This window comes from Microtus pennsylvanicus, chromosome 1 (genome assembly GCF_037038515.1).
Source record: "Microtus pennsylvanicus isolate mMicPen1 chromosome 1, mMicPen1.hap1, whole genome shotgun sequence".
Classification (NCBI taxonomy): Eukaryota; Metazoa; Chordata; class Mammalia; order Rodentia; family Cricetidae; genus Microtus; species Microtus pennsylvanicus.
Genome location: NC_134579.1, coordinates 96,163,409 through 96,181,908, shown reverse-complemented (window position 1 = coordinate 96,181,908; position 18,500 = coordinate 96,163,409). Strand labels below are relative to the sequence as shown.

At 50.4% G+C, this 18,500-nt stretch overlaps 1 protein-coding gene across 1 annotated transcript in view; it reads right to left on the bottom strand.

The window, feature by feature from the left end:
* Positions 1–14,613, bottom strand: part of Mad1l1 (mitotic arrest deficient 1 like 1) — a 322,152-nt gene extending 307,539 nt beyond the window's left edge. Inside the window, exons 1-4 of the mRNA XM_075974631.1 lie at positions 14,567–14,613; positions 5,830–5,989; positions 3,686–3,826; positions 703–882 (exon numbers count right to left, since the gene is read on the bottom strand). Coding sequence (XP_075830746.1) covers positions 703–882; positions 3,686–3,826; positions 5,830–5,979 — 471 coding nt within the window. The 5' untranslated portion in view covers positions 5,980–5,989; positions 14,567–14,613. The remainder of the gene's footprint in view (positions 1–702; positions 883–3,685; positions 3,827–5,829; positions 5,990–14,566) is intronic.
* Positions 14,614–18,500: the final 3,887 nt, after the last annotated feature.

The following is an 18,500-nucleotide window of genomic DNA, read 5'->3' as shown; positions in this document are numbered from 1 at the left end:
AAGTGAGGCCTTGCCTCTCACTGGCCCTGTAGAATAGAAAAATTGGTGTTTGTACTGTGATTACAACCCCCCAAACACAGTCACTCATGATATGTGTGTTTAAAATAAAGATCATGTGGAGAGACAGCTCAGTCAGTGACGCGTTTATCACGTAAGCACAAGGGCCTGAGCTCGGAATCCCAGTACCAGGGAGACAGAGACACTAGTTCCTATAGTTCTCTGGCCTGCCAGTCTAGCCTAATTGGTGAGTCCTAGGTCAGAGGGAAATCCTGTCCCAAAATACAGTGTCGGATGGGAGAGATGCTGGAGAGATGGCTCAGCAATTAAAGCGCCTGGGCTGCCATGGAGAGGATGCTCACAACTGCTTTTTCACTCCGGTTCCAGAGGATCTGATGCCCTCTTCTGGTCTTCATGGGCACCTGCACTAATGTGCACATACCTATATGCTTATGTATAATTAAAAAGAAACCTTTGAAATAAAAACAAGGTGCACAGCACCTGAGGAAGAACAGCAAGGCTGGTCTCTGGCCTCCACAGACACACACACACACATGTGCCCACCCACATGTGTACCTGTTCACACACAAGCAGATAAAAAAAAAGACGATGTCTTGCTGTCACCACGGTATTCATTCTTTTTGTCTTAGAAAACAACCACCTGTACCAGGGCGAGTCTCGGTCTCAGGTACGGCCTACGCTCACCTCCCTGGCTGCAGCTAGGTCATCCTCCAGTTCCCGAAGCTGCTGGTTAGTAGCATCCAGGTTCTGCTTGCACAGCCTGTGGCACTCCAGCTGCTCCCGCATCTTCTCTTCCGCCGCAGCCTCACGCTCCTGGAATTGTCGAATGCGTGCCAGGAGCTCCTGGTTACGATCTACCTCACGCTGTGGAGAAGGAAGAGCTTGGTCAGGGAGTGTGATACACAGAGGAGCTAGGCAGGCCTATCAGCCACAAAAGGACAGAAACAGGACAAGATGAGAGAGACCTGGATGCCAGGGCTCCCGGTGCGGCAGCATGGTGCCTCCCACTCTGAGAGGCAATTGGCATGGACCGCACTACACACTCGTCACACCATCTGCTCACCGCCACCCTCCTTGCAAGAGGAGATAAAGCATAGAAAATCTACAATTCAGACTTGACCTTGGAATGAAGCGGAGCTTCTGCAGCGCCAGCAGATCTTGTCTGGCCATGCTCAGGCTGTCATTAAAATGCGTTGAGACTCCCCACGGAGAAGATGACTACAGCAAGGAAGGGACGCAAATGGTGGCCTGCAGGCATGGCCACTACTGCCCCAAGTGTCCATCACACACAACTTCGGGGCCACCACACTAATCTCCAGGGGAGCTCTGTGGCCCAGAGAGGTGGGGACAGTACTGAGGTTCAGTCACACACACTGTGGCTACCATCACAGAGACATGAGGCTTATGTCAGCCTTGGGCCTCTCCAGCTGAGCCTGGGGACAGATGCTGAGAATGGTCACTCTGCCCTCAGCAGAAGTCACCCTACTCCTACTCAGAGCCACCAAGAACTTCAGCAGGCAGTCCTACTCAACGAAGGAAGATGTCACTTGTGTCAAAAACAGAGCTCCAGCCCCTAACCAAGAAAGGCTCAACACACCACACCACACACACACACACACACACACACACACACACACACACACAGAGTGCTGCAGCCCCTAGGGAGAAGGAAGGCTGAACCACACCTTGAAGGGATCCAAGGTGACAGTAACTAATCTTACAGCCTCAGTAGGAAGACCCTTCTGCAAGTCCCGAAGGCCTACTCTGTGAGGCTCTGTGACTGAGGGAGGGGAGGGAAGGAAGGAGAGGAGAGAGAGATAGATCACAGCACCGCCAGAGTCAGGAGCACTCCACCGGCACTGCTAGCCCAATACAGACAGGTCCTTGGACCTTCAGTCTCACTCCCTGGTAGCTATTTTGGGAGGGGTCCCTGACTTGTCTTATCTGTCCACCATCAAATGAGCAGTCCCAGAAAAGTCACTGACAGTCTGACAACTCCAAGACCTCACCCCTTAGAGAGTTTCTGAGCAGGACAGAAGAACAGGCCTCTGAGAAGGCAGCTGGGAGCCAGAAGGGCCAGGACCTCTCTTTGCCACCACTGCTGCCCTCTGTCTCCCCAGGAGGGGCCTTCCAGACCCAGACGCCAGTCCTCACTAATGTCCCCATGCCCGTGAGACCTCATGAACACTGCACACCAGAGACCTATGGCAGCAGACAGGCTCTGCCCTTGAGAGATATGCCCAAGAGACAGGACCAGGCCACCAGCACAGGACATGGCCCAGGTAGGACAGATCTTCCTGTTATGCTTAATCTTGGTCGTCAACTTTGCAAGACTTAGAACGGCCTAGAAGACACACCTTCAGGGATCTATGAAGATGCTCCCTCAGAGGCTGACCTAAGGAAGGAGAACCCATCCTGAAATGAGCAGTCTGATCCAAGTCTGGGGATCAGACTGAATACAAAGGAGAACACCGAGCACCACCATCCACCTCTCTGCTTCTTGACTGGGTGTGACGTGACCAGCAGCCTCCTGCCCCTGCTGCCACGCCTTCCCACCATGGTAGACTGTGCACCCTTGAACTGTGAAGCAAAATAAACTCTCCCTTCCTTAGCTGTTTTTGTCTGGTATTCTGTCACAGCAGCAAGGAAAGTAACCAACATAGGACCCTAAAAAGGGGACTTCAGTCTTAACTGCCAAGCCAGGACAGCACACCACAGCCAGCACTCTATATGCCAGACTTAAACTCACCCAACTACACCACCCCAGGGAAGACGCCAGTCATTCTCACAAGGGAAAAAAAAAACTGTGATGGGCACATCAGACAAGGACAGGACAGATGGCCATCACAGGGAAGGGAGGACTACACGGACTCTGAGTTCTGATGCATGACCTGAGTCACGGTGGCACTTCCATTCCAACCAGAGCCCTAGATCATCCCTGCAAAGCTGGTAATAAAACTGAAGCAGGGGAGTATGGCCCGGTCAGGAGTGCTTGCTTTGGAAGCCTGAGGACCTCAATTCCATCCCCAGAACCCACATAAAAAGCCAAGAGTATATGGGGACACACTTTTAGTCTTAGCTGTAGGGAGGCAGAAAAAGGAGGATCCCCGAGGCCCACTGGCCTATGAGAAAATCTATCTCAAAGGAGATGGTAGCATTCCTAAGGATGACACTAAGGTCATCTTATTGCCTTTGCATGCATGTGCACCCACACCCACACACACACAAATAGTCAATTACAGTTTCCTGCGCTGCACATGCCCCAAGTCACAGGGCTGCACTTCCCCACAGGCCCACCCCCATGCCAGGGCACTTTCATGAAGCTCTGGTAAGACACAACATAGACCCCAAGACTCCCTGAAAGCCTGCAACCTCTTGAGCCTAACACCCTATCCTACCCCCCCACCCCAGCACCCACTATTTCTTCCAGATCTGCACTGCAATTCTTCTAGAGAAAAGAGGAAACAGAGGCCAGTCAGGGACAGGTCTGCCACGACACAGGGTCACGGAGCAACAGCCACCCCAACAGCCCCCTCTAAGGTCATCCCCACTTCAAGTCGCCCTTCTCCAACCTGATAGCATCAGGCAGCCCCGCCAGCTGGGTCCCAGTTTGACACAGCCTGACAAGTACACAGAGCCCTCTACCCCTGGGACTGGCTGGACCCACCTCGTAGTTCCTGGCACTGGTGTTGGCAGCTCGCTCCAGCTCCACTCGAGCCCTCTTGTGGCTCAGCTCCATCTGCATCTTCTCCCGCTCCACTTGGATGAGGTAGGACTTCGAGCGGATCTGCTGTGCTCTTTCCTCCAGCTGAGCAGTTGATACCAAAGAGAGAAAAGAAGGCTCAGTAGTCACGTCAAGCAAGGCAGGTGGCAACCTGCAAAGCCAGCACTGAGGACAAGCAGGCTGAGGGCAAGAGTACAGGTACATAACAAGATCCTACATCAAAAATTAACAAAGGAAGGAGGGAGGTAGGGAGGGAGGAGGGGAAGAGGGAGGGCGGGGGAGGGCAGGGCAGGGCTGAACTCTGCATACTGCTCCAGCAAAGCACTGTCCTAAGTCTGAGTTTCTATTTGGAAATGAGTGGGAGGCAGCAAGAAAGACTAAAAAGGAAAGGGCCTTGGATCAGTTCATGTTATGAGCTAACTGTCAGCCTGAAAGGATCTATTACAACCTGGCAGATGGGCCTCTGGGCATGTCCGCAGAGGAGTATCTAGAGCTGAAGTGGGAAGACCTGCCCACTGTGGGTGGCACCATTCCCTGGGGTCCTGGACCGGGTAAGAGGAGAAAAGGCTGAGCAGCAGCTCGCGTTTACCTCTGTCTGCTTCCTGGTGTGGGGTGATGTGACCGCTGCTTCAAGCCTTGACTCCCCACCCTTCAGCTTCAACAAAATCAACCCTTTCTTCCTTAAGCTGCTTTTGTCAGGGCATTTTATCAGAGCAACAGGAAAAATAACTAGGACACCTGAGTTCAGATCCTCAGCACCCACATAAAAGAGAAAAGTCACAGGCAGGGCATGGTAGCGCACGCCTTTAATCTCAGCACCTGGGAGACAGAGACAGGCGGATCTCTGTGAGTCCCAGCACAGCTCTATAAGAGAGACCCTGTCTCTAAAAACAAACCAAAGAAATAAAACAAAAGCAAGGTGCAGCTGTGAGCATCTGTAACCCAGCACTAGAAAGGTGGAGGCAGAAGATTCCCCGGGGCTCACCAGCCACGCCAACCCCGTCAAACCAGCAAGCTCCAGGTGCAGTGAGAGACCCCATTTCAAAAGAATGAAGTAGACAGCAGTTGAGGAAGACATCCAGCCTCAACCCCCAGCCTCCGTATACACGTGTACATGTGTGTCCACACAAAGAGCAGGAAGAGGAAGACGGATGGATTTCAAAGTGACACCATGTGAGCTTGTCTGAAGAGAGGATGCATTTGTTTTTCTACAGCTAACAAGACACCACAAGCATGGCGCCTATATCAGTGTGAGCCGACTGTTCTGGAGCTAGGCATCTGGATGCCAGGGGCTCCCAGAGCAAATGAAGCTCCTGGCTCATCACAGAACAGCTCCAGAGAAGAAGGGATATGGGGGGCGGGGGGTGAGTAAAGAAGCCCAGCCCAGAGCAGCCTGGCATGGGTCACTGGTGCACTGACAGGACCAGGCAAGGCTGAAACATCACTGTCCTCCTTGGACCCAGAAGCCCGAACCCAAACTGGAGCTCTTCCTTTAGGAGACCCGGTCCCTTTGCAATGGTATCCATTGGAGCATTCCGAGGAATTAGAATGGGTGAAATAGAACTACAAATCACAATAAACTTCTGCCAGCAAAAGTCACCCTCTGTGGGGCCAGGCATAGTGGTACATGCCTTTATTCCCAGTACTTGGGGAGCTAAGACGGGCAGATCTCAGTGTGTTCAAAGCCAGCCTGGTCAGCATAGTGAGTTCCAGGACATTTAGGACTATACAGTGAGACCCTGTCTTAAAAATTAAATAATATATATTAAATAATTAATAATTAAATAATATATATTATATAAGTAATATATATAATCACACTGTAGGAAATGACTCAATTGAAAAAGGACACATCTCCCAAGTATGAGAACCTGAACCCACATCAAAAGTACCTACCCAGGGGTGACCAAGGCAGCCTCTGCCTAGCATGGCTCAAGGCAGACCGTGGTCTCCAGCTACAGCTCAAGGTGATAAATGCCTAGAAGTGTCTGTAGCCTAGCTCATGCCGACCCACCCACTACCCAAAGCTTGAGCTGGCCCAACCAGGCCAGATGTACATTCAAAGCCCCATGAAGCAGGCCACTCACCTGCATGTTCTTCTCATACTGCAGCTGCAGGGACCCTGGGGCAGAGGTGGACATGTCCAGGCCTGAACCTCCCTCCACTCTCTGAGAAATGAAGCTGTTCAGAGATCTCAAGGTGGACAGGACTGTGGTATTCTCCCCAAGGTCTTCCATGGTCACACTCCTTCCAGGAGACAAAGCAAAAGTCAGAGCCAGCATTCCCATAATGCTGTCTGTTCGCACAGCCTGCTCCCCTAGGACCATTGTGGAGTCAACCACCATGTTTTCAACGTTAACCTGGAGCCAATACTGCCAACGGTGCGGAGAGAAAATGAGGCACAAAAGCAATGCCACACAGTATGTCTGGGTCAGCAGGTAGAGGCCAGAGATTCAGCTACATGAGCAGTAGGCTAGCTTGAGCAACATGAGACTCTGCTTTGAAGAAAGAAAGGGGGAAAAAGGAACCGGGTATGGTGGCATAGTCGTTAATCCCAAAACTCACTCAGACAGAAGCAGGCAGATCTCTGAGTTCAAGGCCAGCCTGATACACAACAAGTTCCAGATCTGTTAGGTCTGCATAGAGAGAAAGACCCTATCTCCAAAACAGGGGGGGAGGTGGTAAAAGAGGGCTCAGTGTTTAAGAATGTTTATTGCTCTTGCAGAGGACCCAAGTTCAGCTCCCAGCACCCACATCAGGCTGATAACTGCCTGTAATTCCAGTTCCAGGGTATCCAGTGTCTTCGGGCCTCCCTAAGTGCTACATTCATGCACAGACACATGCACAATTTGAAATAAAAAATAAACTTAAAAACAGGAGAGTGAGATGGCTCAGTGGGTAAAAGCAGTAGCAACCAATGCTCAACCTGAGCTCCGCACCCAGAGCCCTCAGAAGAGCAGCGCCATGGTTCTTCACTCACACCATGGCACCCATGTGCCTGCAGTAGAAAGACATGGTGTGAATCCCCAGGAACCTGGACACGGTGGCCAGTATCTGTAATCCCAGCATTCCTACTGCAAAATGTGAGATGGGGACAAAAGCATCCTCCAGTGCTCACACCACACACACACACACACACACACACACACACACACACACACACACGAGAGACAGAGACAGAGATTGCAAAACGTTATGCCACAACCCCAAGCTGCCACCTGAGGGCTCATCTGCACACCAGACAGGCAGCTGAGAGGAGGTGCTCAGAGGTACAGGGACACACCTCCCAAAGCCACACTCACCACAAATGTGGCCTCTGGGAATCAGAAACAAGCACTTAACAGTCAGGTGATGGTGGCCCCAGCAATGCTGTTACCAGCAATGTTGCTCAATGCTTCCACTGGGGCTCACATAAAGAGGGGTCCTACAGGTTCCTAGCACATACACTTAACTAAGCCTCACCCATAAACCCCCTTGGGTGATAGCCCACCTTGGAAAGGAACCGGAAGGGCCATGCTGGAAGGGGTCATTGTTGACACTCACTGGGAGCTCCATCTGCTGTGCATGGACACACACCAGCACACAGCATGTCGGCCATGCCAGGCTTCTTGCAGAATGCTTTTTTTTTCGTCCTTTTTTTTAAACTTTTATTTTAAAGTTTCTAGAGAGATTTTGTGTGAGTCTGTTTTGTATCAAGAAAAGCTCTCTTTATAATCCCAGTTGACCGGGAAATCCCTGTGCAGAACAGGCTGGCCTCAAACTCAGAGTGCCTGTGTTAACGGTATGCACTACCACTCCAGGCTCTTCTTTAAAACCTGGTCTTGCTCTCTGGCCCAGGATGGCCTGACACTGTGCTTTCAACCTACAGGAGTCAGCTGCTGCACAGCCCTCTAAAGCACCGCTTCAAACTTCACCTCAACTTTCCAGACCCGGGGTGAGGAGCATGGAAGACAGACAGGACACCAACGATCCTGGCTAGCCTGTGAGCTGAGAGTCAGGTGAACTGTCCTTGCCCCTAGCCAAGTCACAGCTGGGCAAACTAAAGGAGGGAAAGTATGGCTACTGCCACCGGCCTGTCATCCCAGACACTCAGGCATGAGCACAAGTTCAAGGCCCGGCTAGGCAGGTTAGTAAGACCTGGTCTCAGAGGGCTGGGGCTGCAGTGCAGTGCTAACGTTTGCCCAACATGCCTGAAGCCCTCATTATGGCCCAAATGGGGGTGGGGGGAGCAACCAGTGGTCATCCCAACACCTGGCCGTGCTGGTGTCTTTTGGGTCCAGGGTGCTTGGGGTGAAGAAACAAGACAAGGAGCAGGAGGCTGAGCGGTGGTAGCACAGGTTTATTATGAGAGTATCTACGGAGAGGGCCTCCCATAAAGACCAGAGGTGGGCTGGGGAGAGCATTTCTCCAACCTAGCTTTTTACAGATGTCTTACTTGAGTGCAAACCTCTAGTTTATGAATCAGCTGTGTGTCTCTTTGACTAAGGAAACTGTACTAGACCCTGGAGCCGGAGGGAGGCCTGAAATGTGAGGCATCTTGTAGACTTCACCCACCCCACCACTGATGTAATTAACTTTCTGTGGCTAAACCCTGGATTTGAACTTTTTTCTAATTGCTAACATCAGTCTCTTCCACCTGGATTGACTCTATCATTTGAAAAGGGAAGCCACACACACACACCAAAAAAGAGAACTAAATGCTTTATAAAAGAGTGGGGGTGTGGGTAGGACACTGGTGGGGGATTGTTTGGTACTAGATGGGGTGTCACTGTGGGAGAACCTGTGGTACCCCACCTGCCAGACCCACCACAGGAAGAGGTTCCTGATATCGGGGAGTAATGAGTTTAATCTCTGGGAGGCAAAACAGGTTAGTCTGTGTAGGGGGACTGAAAGGCTGTGGGACCGGGCAGGACAGAAATTTCTGCTACAAGTCTGTTAAAGAGACAGGGACCAGCAGGGCAGTGGTGGTGCATGCCTTTAATCCTAGCACTTGAGAGGCAGAGGCAGAGGGATCTCTGTGAGTTCAAGGCCAGCCTGGTCTACAAGAGCTAGTTCCAGGACAGGCTCCAAAAACTACAGAGAAACCCTGTCTCGAAAAATAAAAGGGGGGGGGTGGGACCAGAGGTGAGGAGGAGCCCTGGGAACAGAACCAACCATGCCGGCCAACACCTCAGAGAATACTGTCCCTCTGTGTGTATTTGCACTTCGCTGTTGAGGTCCTGAGACTCAGCCTTGGAGTTTTTGGAGGACTCACCAGAGCTTCCAGAAGTATGACATGAAGGTGACACTGAGGACATGGTGGAGACACCGAGGCCCATAAGAGGGCAAATCAGAGATATGAGCAGGAGAGAATAGAGGCTAGGAGAGGACAGAGAATTCGGATACAAAGACCCAACCTCCAATGAGGCGACAGACATAGTACCATACCCACAGAGGAAGAAGACTCCCAGGGAAGTGATACCAAAGATCAGTCACTAAAAAAAAAGTTGGGAGCTGGACAGATGGCTAGGGGTTAAGAGCACTGGCTGCTCTTCTAGAGGGTCCTGAGTTCCCAGCAATCCATATGGTGGTGGCTCAGGACCATCTGTAATGAGATCTGGTGCCCTCTTCTGGTCTGCAGGCATACATGCTGACAGAACATTGTATACATAACAAATAAAGATTTATTTTTTTAAAAAAGGTAGAAAGGAAGAAAAATATTTGGAGTGATGTCCCAGCTGTCTAGAACTGTCACCTCATTTTCCCATACTGAGTATTTACTAGTGGGTTCCCACTGTGGCCAGGTGGGGGAGTATCCCTGCGGTAGAGTGCAGAGCTGGGTAGTATCAATGAGCACAGAGGTGGGGAGTGCATAAGGAGAGTTATGTGAGATGAGTATGATGGGGCACACCTTTAATCCCAGCACTGGTCTACACAGTGAGTTCTAGGACAGCCAAGGTTACATAAAGTGAACCTGCCTCAAAAAACCAAACTAAAAAATAGAGAGAGGCTGGACATGGTGGCACATGTCTTTAATCTCAGCACTTGTGAGTTCGAGGCCAGCCTGGTCTACAGAGCTAGTTCCAGGAAAGCTGGGACTACACAGAGAAACTCCGTCTTGAAAACTGAAAGAAAGGAACGGAGGGAGGGAGGGAGGGAGGTCAGAAGGATCTGGGTAGAAATGCCCAGTCCCACCCCAGCAGTGAAGGTGGGTTAGTAGCCATAAGAAGCTTAAGTGGCTGAGCTGGAGACAGGCAGCACAGGTCACCTACGGGCTTTCTGGAGGAAGCCAGAGGCTAGAGAAAGGGAGAGCCTGAGGCTCTTTTCAGATCAGTAGCAGGCTGGGCCAGGGAGGGAGTAGGTACATGGAGATGTATGTGTTGATCCAGGCTGACACAGGGGCCGCAATGGCAGGACTGCTGCATTCCAGTGGCCCTGCAGGCCCAGGGCACTCGTAAGAAACCCTGATGAGGGCAACAGGCAGCATCCAGCTGCCAGACAGAAGCTGGGAGCTAGGAAAAGCAAAAGCTGGAAAGCACAGACAAGAGAAGTGTGCCAGGGTTCTCGAGTGGCAAGCAGTGACTGGCAGCAACTAGTCAGGTGGACAGAACTAGGTACTGTAAGGGGAGAGGACAACTAGTCAGGTGGAGAGAACTAGGTACTGTAAGGGGAGAGGACAACTAGTCAGGTGGAGAGAACTAGGTACTGTAAGGGGAGAGGACAACTAGTCAGGTGGAGAGAACTAGGTACTGTAAGGGGAGAGGACAACTAGTCAGGTGGAGAGAACTAGGTACTGTAAGGGGAGAGGACAACTAGTCAGGTGGAGAGAACTAGGTACTGTAAGGGGAGAGGACAACTAGTCAGGTGGAGAGAACTAGGTACTGTAAGGGGAGAGGACAACTAGTCAGGTGGAGAGAACTAGGTACTGTAAGGGGAGAGGACAACTAGTCAGGTGGAGAGAACTAGGTACTGTAAGGGGAGAGGACAACTAGTCAGGTGGAGAGAACTAGGTACTGTAAGGGGAGAGGACAACTAGTCAGGTGGAGAGAACTAGGTACTGTAAGGGGAGAGGACAACTAGTCAGGTGGAGAGAACTAGGTACTGTAAGGGGAGAGGACAACTAGTCAGGTGGAGAGAACTAGGTACTGTAAGGGGAGAGGACAACTAGTCAGGTGGAGAGAACTAGGTACTGTAAGGGGAGAGGACAACTAGTCAGGTGGAGAGAACTAGGTACTGTAAGGGGAGAGGACAACTAGTCAGGTGGAGAGAACTAGGTACTGTAAGGGGAGAGGACAACTAGTCAGGTGGAGAGAACTAGGTACTGTAAGGGGAGAGGACAACTAGTCAGGTGGAGAGAACTAGGTACTGTAAGGGGAGAGGACAACTAGTCAGGTGGAGAGAACTAGGTACTGTAAGGGGAGAGGACAACTAGTCAGGTGGAGAGAACTAGGTACTGTAAGGGTAGAAGACAACTAGTCAGGTGGAGAGAACTAGGTACTGTAAGGGGAGAGGACAACTAGTCAGGTGGAGAGAACTAGGTACTGTAAGGGTAGAGGACAACTAGTCAGGTGGAGAGAACTAGGTACTGTAAGGGGAGAGGACAACTAGTCAGGTGGAGAGAACTAGGTACTGTAAGGGGAGAGGACAACTAGTCAGGTGGAGAGAACTAGGTACTGTAGGGGAGAAGACAACTAGTCAGGTGGAGAGAACTAGGTACTGTAAGGGGAGAGGACAACTAGTCAGGTGGAGAGAACTAGGTACTGTAAGGGGAGAGGACAACTAGTCAGGTGGAGAGAACTAGGTACTGTAGGGGAGAAGACAACTAGTCAGGTGGAGAGAACTAGGTACTGTAAGGGGAGAGGACAACTAGTCAGGTGGAGAGAACTAGGTACTGTAAGGGGAGAGGACAACTAGTCAGGTGGAGAGAACTAGGTACTGTAAGGGGAGAGGACAACTAGTCAGGTGGAGAGAACTAGGTACTGTAAGGGGAGAAGACAACTAGTCAGGTGGAGAGAACTAGGTACTGTAAGGGGAGAGGACAACTAGTCAGGTGGAGAGAACTAGGTACTGTAAGGGGAGAGGACAACTAGGGATGCTGCTCCCTGGTTGGGCACGCTTCTTAGTTTGGAATGGTGGCATCAGAATGGAATGGTATAACTCTAATTCAGACAATGAGGGCTGGGATAATTACCTGGTGTGGGGCTGGAGAAATGGCTTACTGGGTAAAGATGCTTGCCACCAAGCCTGCTGACCTGAGTTTGATCCCCATGACTCACATGGAGAAGGGGAAGAACTGAGAACCACAGCATGACACCTGCGCACCTTGGGAAAGTCACACATGAGGGGTGGAATAACAGTGCACAAATTAATCCCAACACTCAGGAGCCAGAGGCAGGCAGATCTCTGAGTTCGAGGCCAGCCTAGTCTACAGAGTGAGTTCCAGGACAGCCAGGGCTGTTACACAGAGAAACCCCATCTCAAAATAAATAAATAAATAAATTTAAAAAGGGGAGGGTGTCAAGCTGTGCAGTAGTAGCACACACCTTTAATCCCAGCACTCAGAAGGCAAAGACAGGAGGATCTCTGTGAGTTTGAGACCAGCCTGGTCTACAGAGAGAGTTCCAGGACAGGCTCCAAAGCTACACAGAGAAACCCTGTCTCGAAAAAACAAAAAATAAAATTAAATATTAAAAAAGGGGGGGCTATAGAGTACCCTCACAACAAAAGCAGACAGATTCAGGATTAGGCAACAGGTTGGCTATCCTTTAACGGCCCCATATCCCCCCCCACACACAACCTGCACACACCAGAACAGAGAGAGGACTCTAGGGTAGGTACAGAATATTCTTATTGTTCCAATAAGAACAAAATAGGCTTGCCAGCAACAGACAATGTTGCCCTGGGTTCAAAAGTCATGGTGGTGGTAGGGGCAGCAGACCCCAAGCCTCCTCAGTATCCTACCAAGAGCCAAGTAATCACATAGGCCCTCTTCTGGAGGTCACCTGTGCTGCCCTAGTACTTCCAGTTAGAGCCAGCCCATGGAACGCTGACTAGACCACTGAGGTTGTGGTTCCCATCCTGAACGTGGAGGGAATCTGCATGTGCCCTGGTGGCTTCCCAAAGTCTTCTGGAAGAGGAAGGAGAAGCTGCCATAGACGGCATGCCAGGTTAGACTGAGGACCAGGGAAGGTATTGGGATTCCGTAGAGAGGACGAGCGTTCCATGGTAAAAGAGCCCAAGCATTTCTCAATCTGAGAAGGGTTCCTAAGAAGAAAGGGAATGTACAACCCACTTGAGAGGCTAAGGCAAGACCATGAGTTCAGAGCTAGCCTTGGTTATACAGCCAGATCCAGGTGACACAGCTAGACCCAATCTCAAAAAAAAAAAAAGTAAATTTAATTTTTCGAAACTTAGCCTGAGTTTTCCATTTAACCAGAACCTTGGCACACACCCCAATTACATACATAGCAAAGCTGGTGGGCCTCGTGGGCGACAGGCAGGGTGGGAAGGAGGAAGCCTCTGCTCTCCAAGATCAAATAAAAGGCGCTTTCTGGCCTCCCTCTTCTGAACTCAGCCACTAGCACACTAGTATGAAGGACAGCAGTTTCAGGAGATGCCACGCTACACAGGCGTCTAAGGCTGTACCCACTCAACAGAAATCCTGAACTGCCAGACAGCAGACCCTCCCCAGGACTCTATCTAGCTGCTCCGGAGGACTTCTGAGCTGACAGGTACACGGCTTCTTTCTGGTCTCAGCCCAGGGACAGCCTGGGACCCTGACACTTGGTGACACAGGTCTGTCACCCAGGTACTCGGAAGGCTGAGACAAATTCAAGGGCTGGTCACGAGTTCAGGCCTGCTTGGGTTACATAAGGGGTTTGAGGCCAGGCTGGAAAACTTGGGAAGACTTATTACAGAATAAAAAGTAAGAAGAGTGCCAGGCGGTGGGGGGCGCACGCGGGCCTTTAATCCCAGGACTCGGGAGGCAGAGGCAGGTGGATCTCTGTGAGTTCAAGGCCAGCCTGGTCTACAAGAGCTAGATACAGGACAGGCTCCAAAGCTATATAGAGAAACCCTGTCTCAAAAAAGAAAAGAAAGAGAAAGAAAGGTAAGAAGAGAGCTGAGGATGGGGTTGGGTGGGTGATTGCTTAGCATGCACGGAGCCCTAGGTTCACTGCTCCATACTGGGGGTTGAGGTTGGGAGGAATGGGGATCACAGTGTGTAATGCACTTTAGGTCAAGCCAGACAAATAGGGTTCTATCCCTTCCATATGGTGGAAGGAGAGAACCAACTCCTACAAGTTGTCCTCCTCAACAGGAAACCCTGGAATGTGTACACCTGTACACCTACACACACCTACACGTTAATTCAATCAACTAAAATTTTAAAAGAATGGAGACATGACTCAGGGGTAGAGTGCTTGCCTAACACACAGGAGGTCCTATGTTTAATCCCACTACCGCCAAAAATGAACGAATAAATAAAGTGGGCGCTAACAGGGGCGTGCCGCCAAGACTGTCAAGTTGAGTTCGATCTCTCAGACCTACAGGGTTGCAAAGAGGTAACCGACTCCGACCCGGGAGCCCTTCAGACCACAGGCCACGCCGCCCTCCACCCCCGGTCCAGGCACGCACCCTACAGTGGGACACCGGAATGGGAGACCAGCCACTCCGGCCCCGGGAGCGCGACACCCGAGACCCTGCAAAAGGAAGGCGCGCGAGAGGAGCCGACCCGAGCCGTGTGCATGCCCGATCGCGATAGACAGCTCCATCCCATGGCTTCGTTGCGTCCCCAGCAGGGCGCGCAGCTACCAGTCAGGCAAACCCAGCCACTCAGTCACTAACCTCTGCAGAGCAGTCCGGCGCAGCAGCCGACGCTCGGATCTCCCTCCTCTCCGCCGGCGCCTATGTCTCGCGAGACTTCCGCTCGAGTCTCGCGAGATCCGAGAAAGCGGCCCGTAAAGCATAGAGTAAGTGCGCCCACACGCTTGACCAGAGGTTGGTTCGCCTGAGGACAGACTGTTCTGTATCCTCGGCGTCCTGCCTAGGGACCTGCAACCAAAGCTGAGCCAGGGTGTCCCACTGGCCCACAAGGCACTCTTCCACCGCTACTGAGTGCTCAATAATGTGTGAAAGAGCACAGCCTGCGGAGGGATCAAATTTTAGGGAAGTTGACGTTTCCCTCAACCTTGCTATTATGTAAACATAGGTTATTTTGTTTTGTCTCGGGCAATGTTTTGGGGTTTCGATTGGTTAGCATGTTTCTCTCTCTTTCTTTCCTTTGAAAACGAGAATTCCTGGGAAGAAGTTGTGTCTGCGAAGGCGGATTGATTGATTGACTTCAATAATGGTGCGAGTCCAGGGTCCACAGTCTGATGTCGATTTGGGATTAGAGGCAGGCGTCACCAACCGGAAGGTAGTGACACTCAGAAGGCAGGCAGATCTCTGTTGAGTTCGAGCCCAGCCTGGTTTACATAGCTACTTCCAGGACAGCCGAGGTTGTTAGACAGAGAAACCCTGTCTCAAATAAATAAATACAATAAAAAATAAAATAAACTATCTCTCAACCCAACACCTGAAAAACAGAATTTTACCCTTAGCCCAGGCTAGCCTCAACCTTACTGTGTATATAGCCCAGGTGAGACTGGAACCCCCAGCCTCCTTAGTGCTGCTGAAACTGGCCTGCCTCTTTGGTTATCAGATTCTTGAGACAAAGGACCCCAAGATATTAGATTCCTCCTAAGGATATCCTCCCAGGAGAAGAAAAGACTGAAGCCTTGGGGCAGCCATAGGAAGAACTTATCTCCACAAAAATGATTTAGAGTTTGTCATCTGAAGATGAGGAAAGCCTTAGATCTGAGACAAAGATGGGACTGACCACACCCAGGCCAGACAGCTTCCTGGAGCAGATCTCTTGCCTTCTGTTTAAAACCCTCACCCTACATCAGTGTCAGGCCCCTGAAGTTGGTTCTTGTTGGATAACCTAATTCTATGTCCTTCTTCCCGTTGTGGCCACATTAAATAAATCTCCTTTTTCTGATTTGCTATAAATTTGTCTCTTTTTAAATATTGAGGACAAGTAGCCAAACCTGGTTTGTTGGGACACAGTCTGGGACAATAAATCTCAGCACTGAGATGACAAGCATGTGCCACCATGCCCAGCTGGGGTTTGCTGTAGAATAATCTTTGAGTACACTGTGAAGATTTGTCACTCAGATTGGTTTAATAAGCTGAATAGCCAATAGCTAGGCAGGATTTCCAGGGCAGAGAGGACACTAGGAGAAGGTTGGAGAGGCAGGGAGTTGCCAGAGAGGAAGCAGCATGGGGAGAGCAAAGTAAAGGTAAGAAAGCCACAAGGCAGAAAATAAGTTAATAAAAATGGGTTAAGTTGTAAATGCTAGTTAGAAACAAACCTAAGCTATCAGATGAGCTTTTATAATTACTATGAACTCTCTGAATGATTTTGGGTGAGCTGGCTGGTGGGACAGAAAAAGTCCGACTACAGGTGTTCTGTTTGGGTGAGATTTGGTTTTATTATTGTTTGGTTGGCTTTGATTTTCTTCAAGATGGTCTCACCCTGGCTGTTCTGGAACTCCCTCTGTAGACCAGGATGGCCTCAGATTTACAGATTCTCTTACCTCTGCCTCACTAGTGCTGGGATTAAAGACATGAGCCACACTATGCTCGGCCTGAGATTTTTGTTTCTTGTTTTTGTTTGTTAGGCCAGAGCTCTACCACTGAAATACTCTTTTTTAAATTCCACAGGGTTTTGTTAAGTTCCCTAGCCTGGCCTTGAACTCATGATTATCCTATCTTAACCTCCCACCTCATTTGTACTACAGGTGTGTGATAACACACACCCAGTTCTATAGTGTTGGCTTGAAGTACTATAGTCTTGGAGTTTTTCCTGTGCCCATTGGAAATCCAAACTGGGCTACCCCAGGGTTCTGCTTGCCAGAAGAGCTCTAGGGCTCCTTCCCTCGATGCAGGTCGACCCTAACTGATGGCAGCATCTCTCCCATCCTTGATGTTGGACCCTTATAGGTAACAGTGTAAACAGTGCATCTCTGATGCCAGTGCAGTGTGTCTTTTGTTGTTTTTCAGGATGGGGTTTCTTAGTGTAACCCTAACTATCCTGGAAATCTACCTGTCCAGTGCTGGGATTAAAAGCATTACCACCACCCCAGGCTCAACAGTGTAATTTTAAGCAAGTCTGCAGAGAGCTTTTCTGTCTTCAACTGAACCTTCTGCTGTGCTGATGGACCGATTAGAGCTTCAATTCTTGGGGAAGGTTGGGAGGTGGCAGGTCTGGAGCCTAATTAAAACTTACTCTGACTGTTCAGCCTCCCTAAACAGTCATCCCCTGCCCACCTCTGTGTCTGACCTAACATCCTGTAACAGATAAAACCTTTGGGGTGCATTATCCTAAACACCTTTAATATCCGCCAGCTAAAAGGCTAAATACCATCAGGGAACATCTGAGGTGTAAGCCGAGATGTCTCTGCTTGGCTGTAGCCGACTACTTAATGTTTCCAGTGTGTTTGGAAGGTGCCTTGATTGCTGGGTGGTGGTGGTGCCCACCTTTTGGTTTGGGCTCCCAGCGTTTGGGAGGCAGAGGCAGGCAAATCTCTGAGTTTGAGGCTAGCCTGGTCTACAGAGTGAGTTCCAGGACAGCCAGGACTACACAGAGAACTGTCTCAAAAAGAAAAGAAAAAAAAAGTGCTTGATCTAGAATTTTCTTCTGCTACTATAAAAACTTAAACAAACTAGTATACTGCTGGAACATGGGATGCAGAGTGACCGAAATGTGTGTTCCTGAGCCACGGTCACTCAGCCTGGGCTCCAGGATAAACTCTCTCTTACCCGCTCTGAGGTGGAAGCCATGTTTTGCATCCTCCCTCTCTGGTGTAGGCGCCCTCCTCTGTGACCCTCCACAGATCCACCGAGGGAGCCACACAGCAACCGCAGCTGCTTGGCACCTGAGTCCAGCTTCAAATGTCCCGACTGTTCCAAACACCCGGGGCAGACATTTGCCTGTGAAAAGCCTTTGAGAACTCTGGCGGCCATTTTCACCCGGGCCAGAGCAGAGTCCTTCCCTGGATCGCCCAGCAGGCCACTGTGGTTAGTTCAGAGGCCTTCACAGCACAAGGAACCGCTGACAGCGGTGGAGACACAACTGCCACATCCTCTCTCTGGGTCTACAAAGAGGTGGCTTTTTCCATGATTTTTGTTTTTCTTTTGAATTTGTGTGTGGGTGTCTGTGCACATTAGTACAGTACCCATGGGGGCCAGAAGAGGGCGTCAGATCCCAAGGGCTCAGGTTACTAATGTTTGTGAGTTGCCATGTGAGTGCTGAGAACCTGGGTTCTCTGGAGGAACAGCACTTCACCTCAGATCTATCTCTCCTGCCCCTCCAAGTTTTGGGTTTCTTGTTTTGTTTGGTTCTTTTTTTGACATAGGGTTTCTCTGTGTAGCCCTGGCTGTCCTGGAATTCACTCTGTAGACCAGACTGACCTTGAACTCACAGAGACCCACCTGCCTCTGCCCCCAGAGAGCTGGAATTAAAGGCCACCACCCAGCTTTTGTCCCCTCCCTTTTATAGCCTTCAATCTCCAACCGTCTTTGTCAAAACTCTCTTTATTTTTTTTTTTGTTGTTTTTTTTTTTTTTGGTTTTTCGAGACAGGGTTTCTCTGTGGTTTTGGAGCCTGTCCTGGATCAAAACTCTCTTTAAACACATCATGAACCAGGTGTGGCAATATCCACTTGTAATCCCAGCCC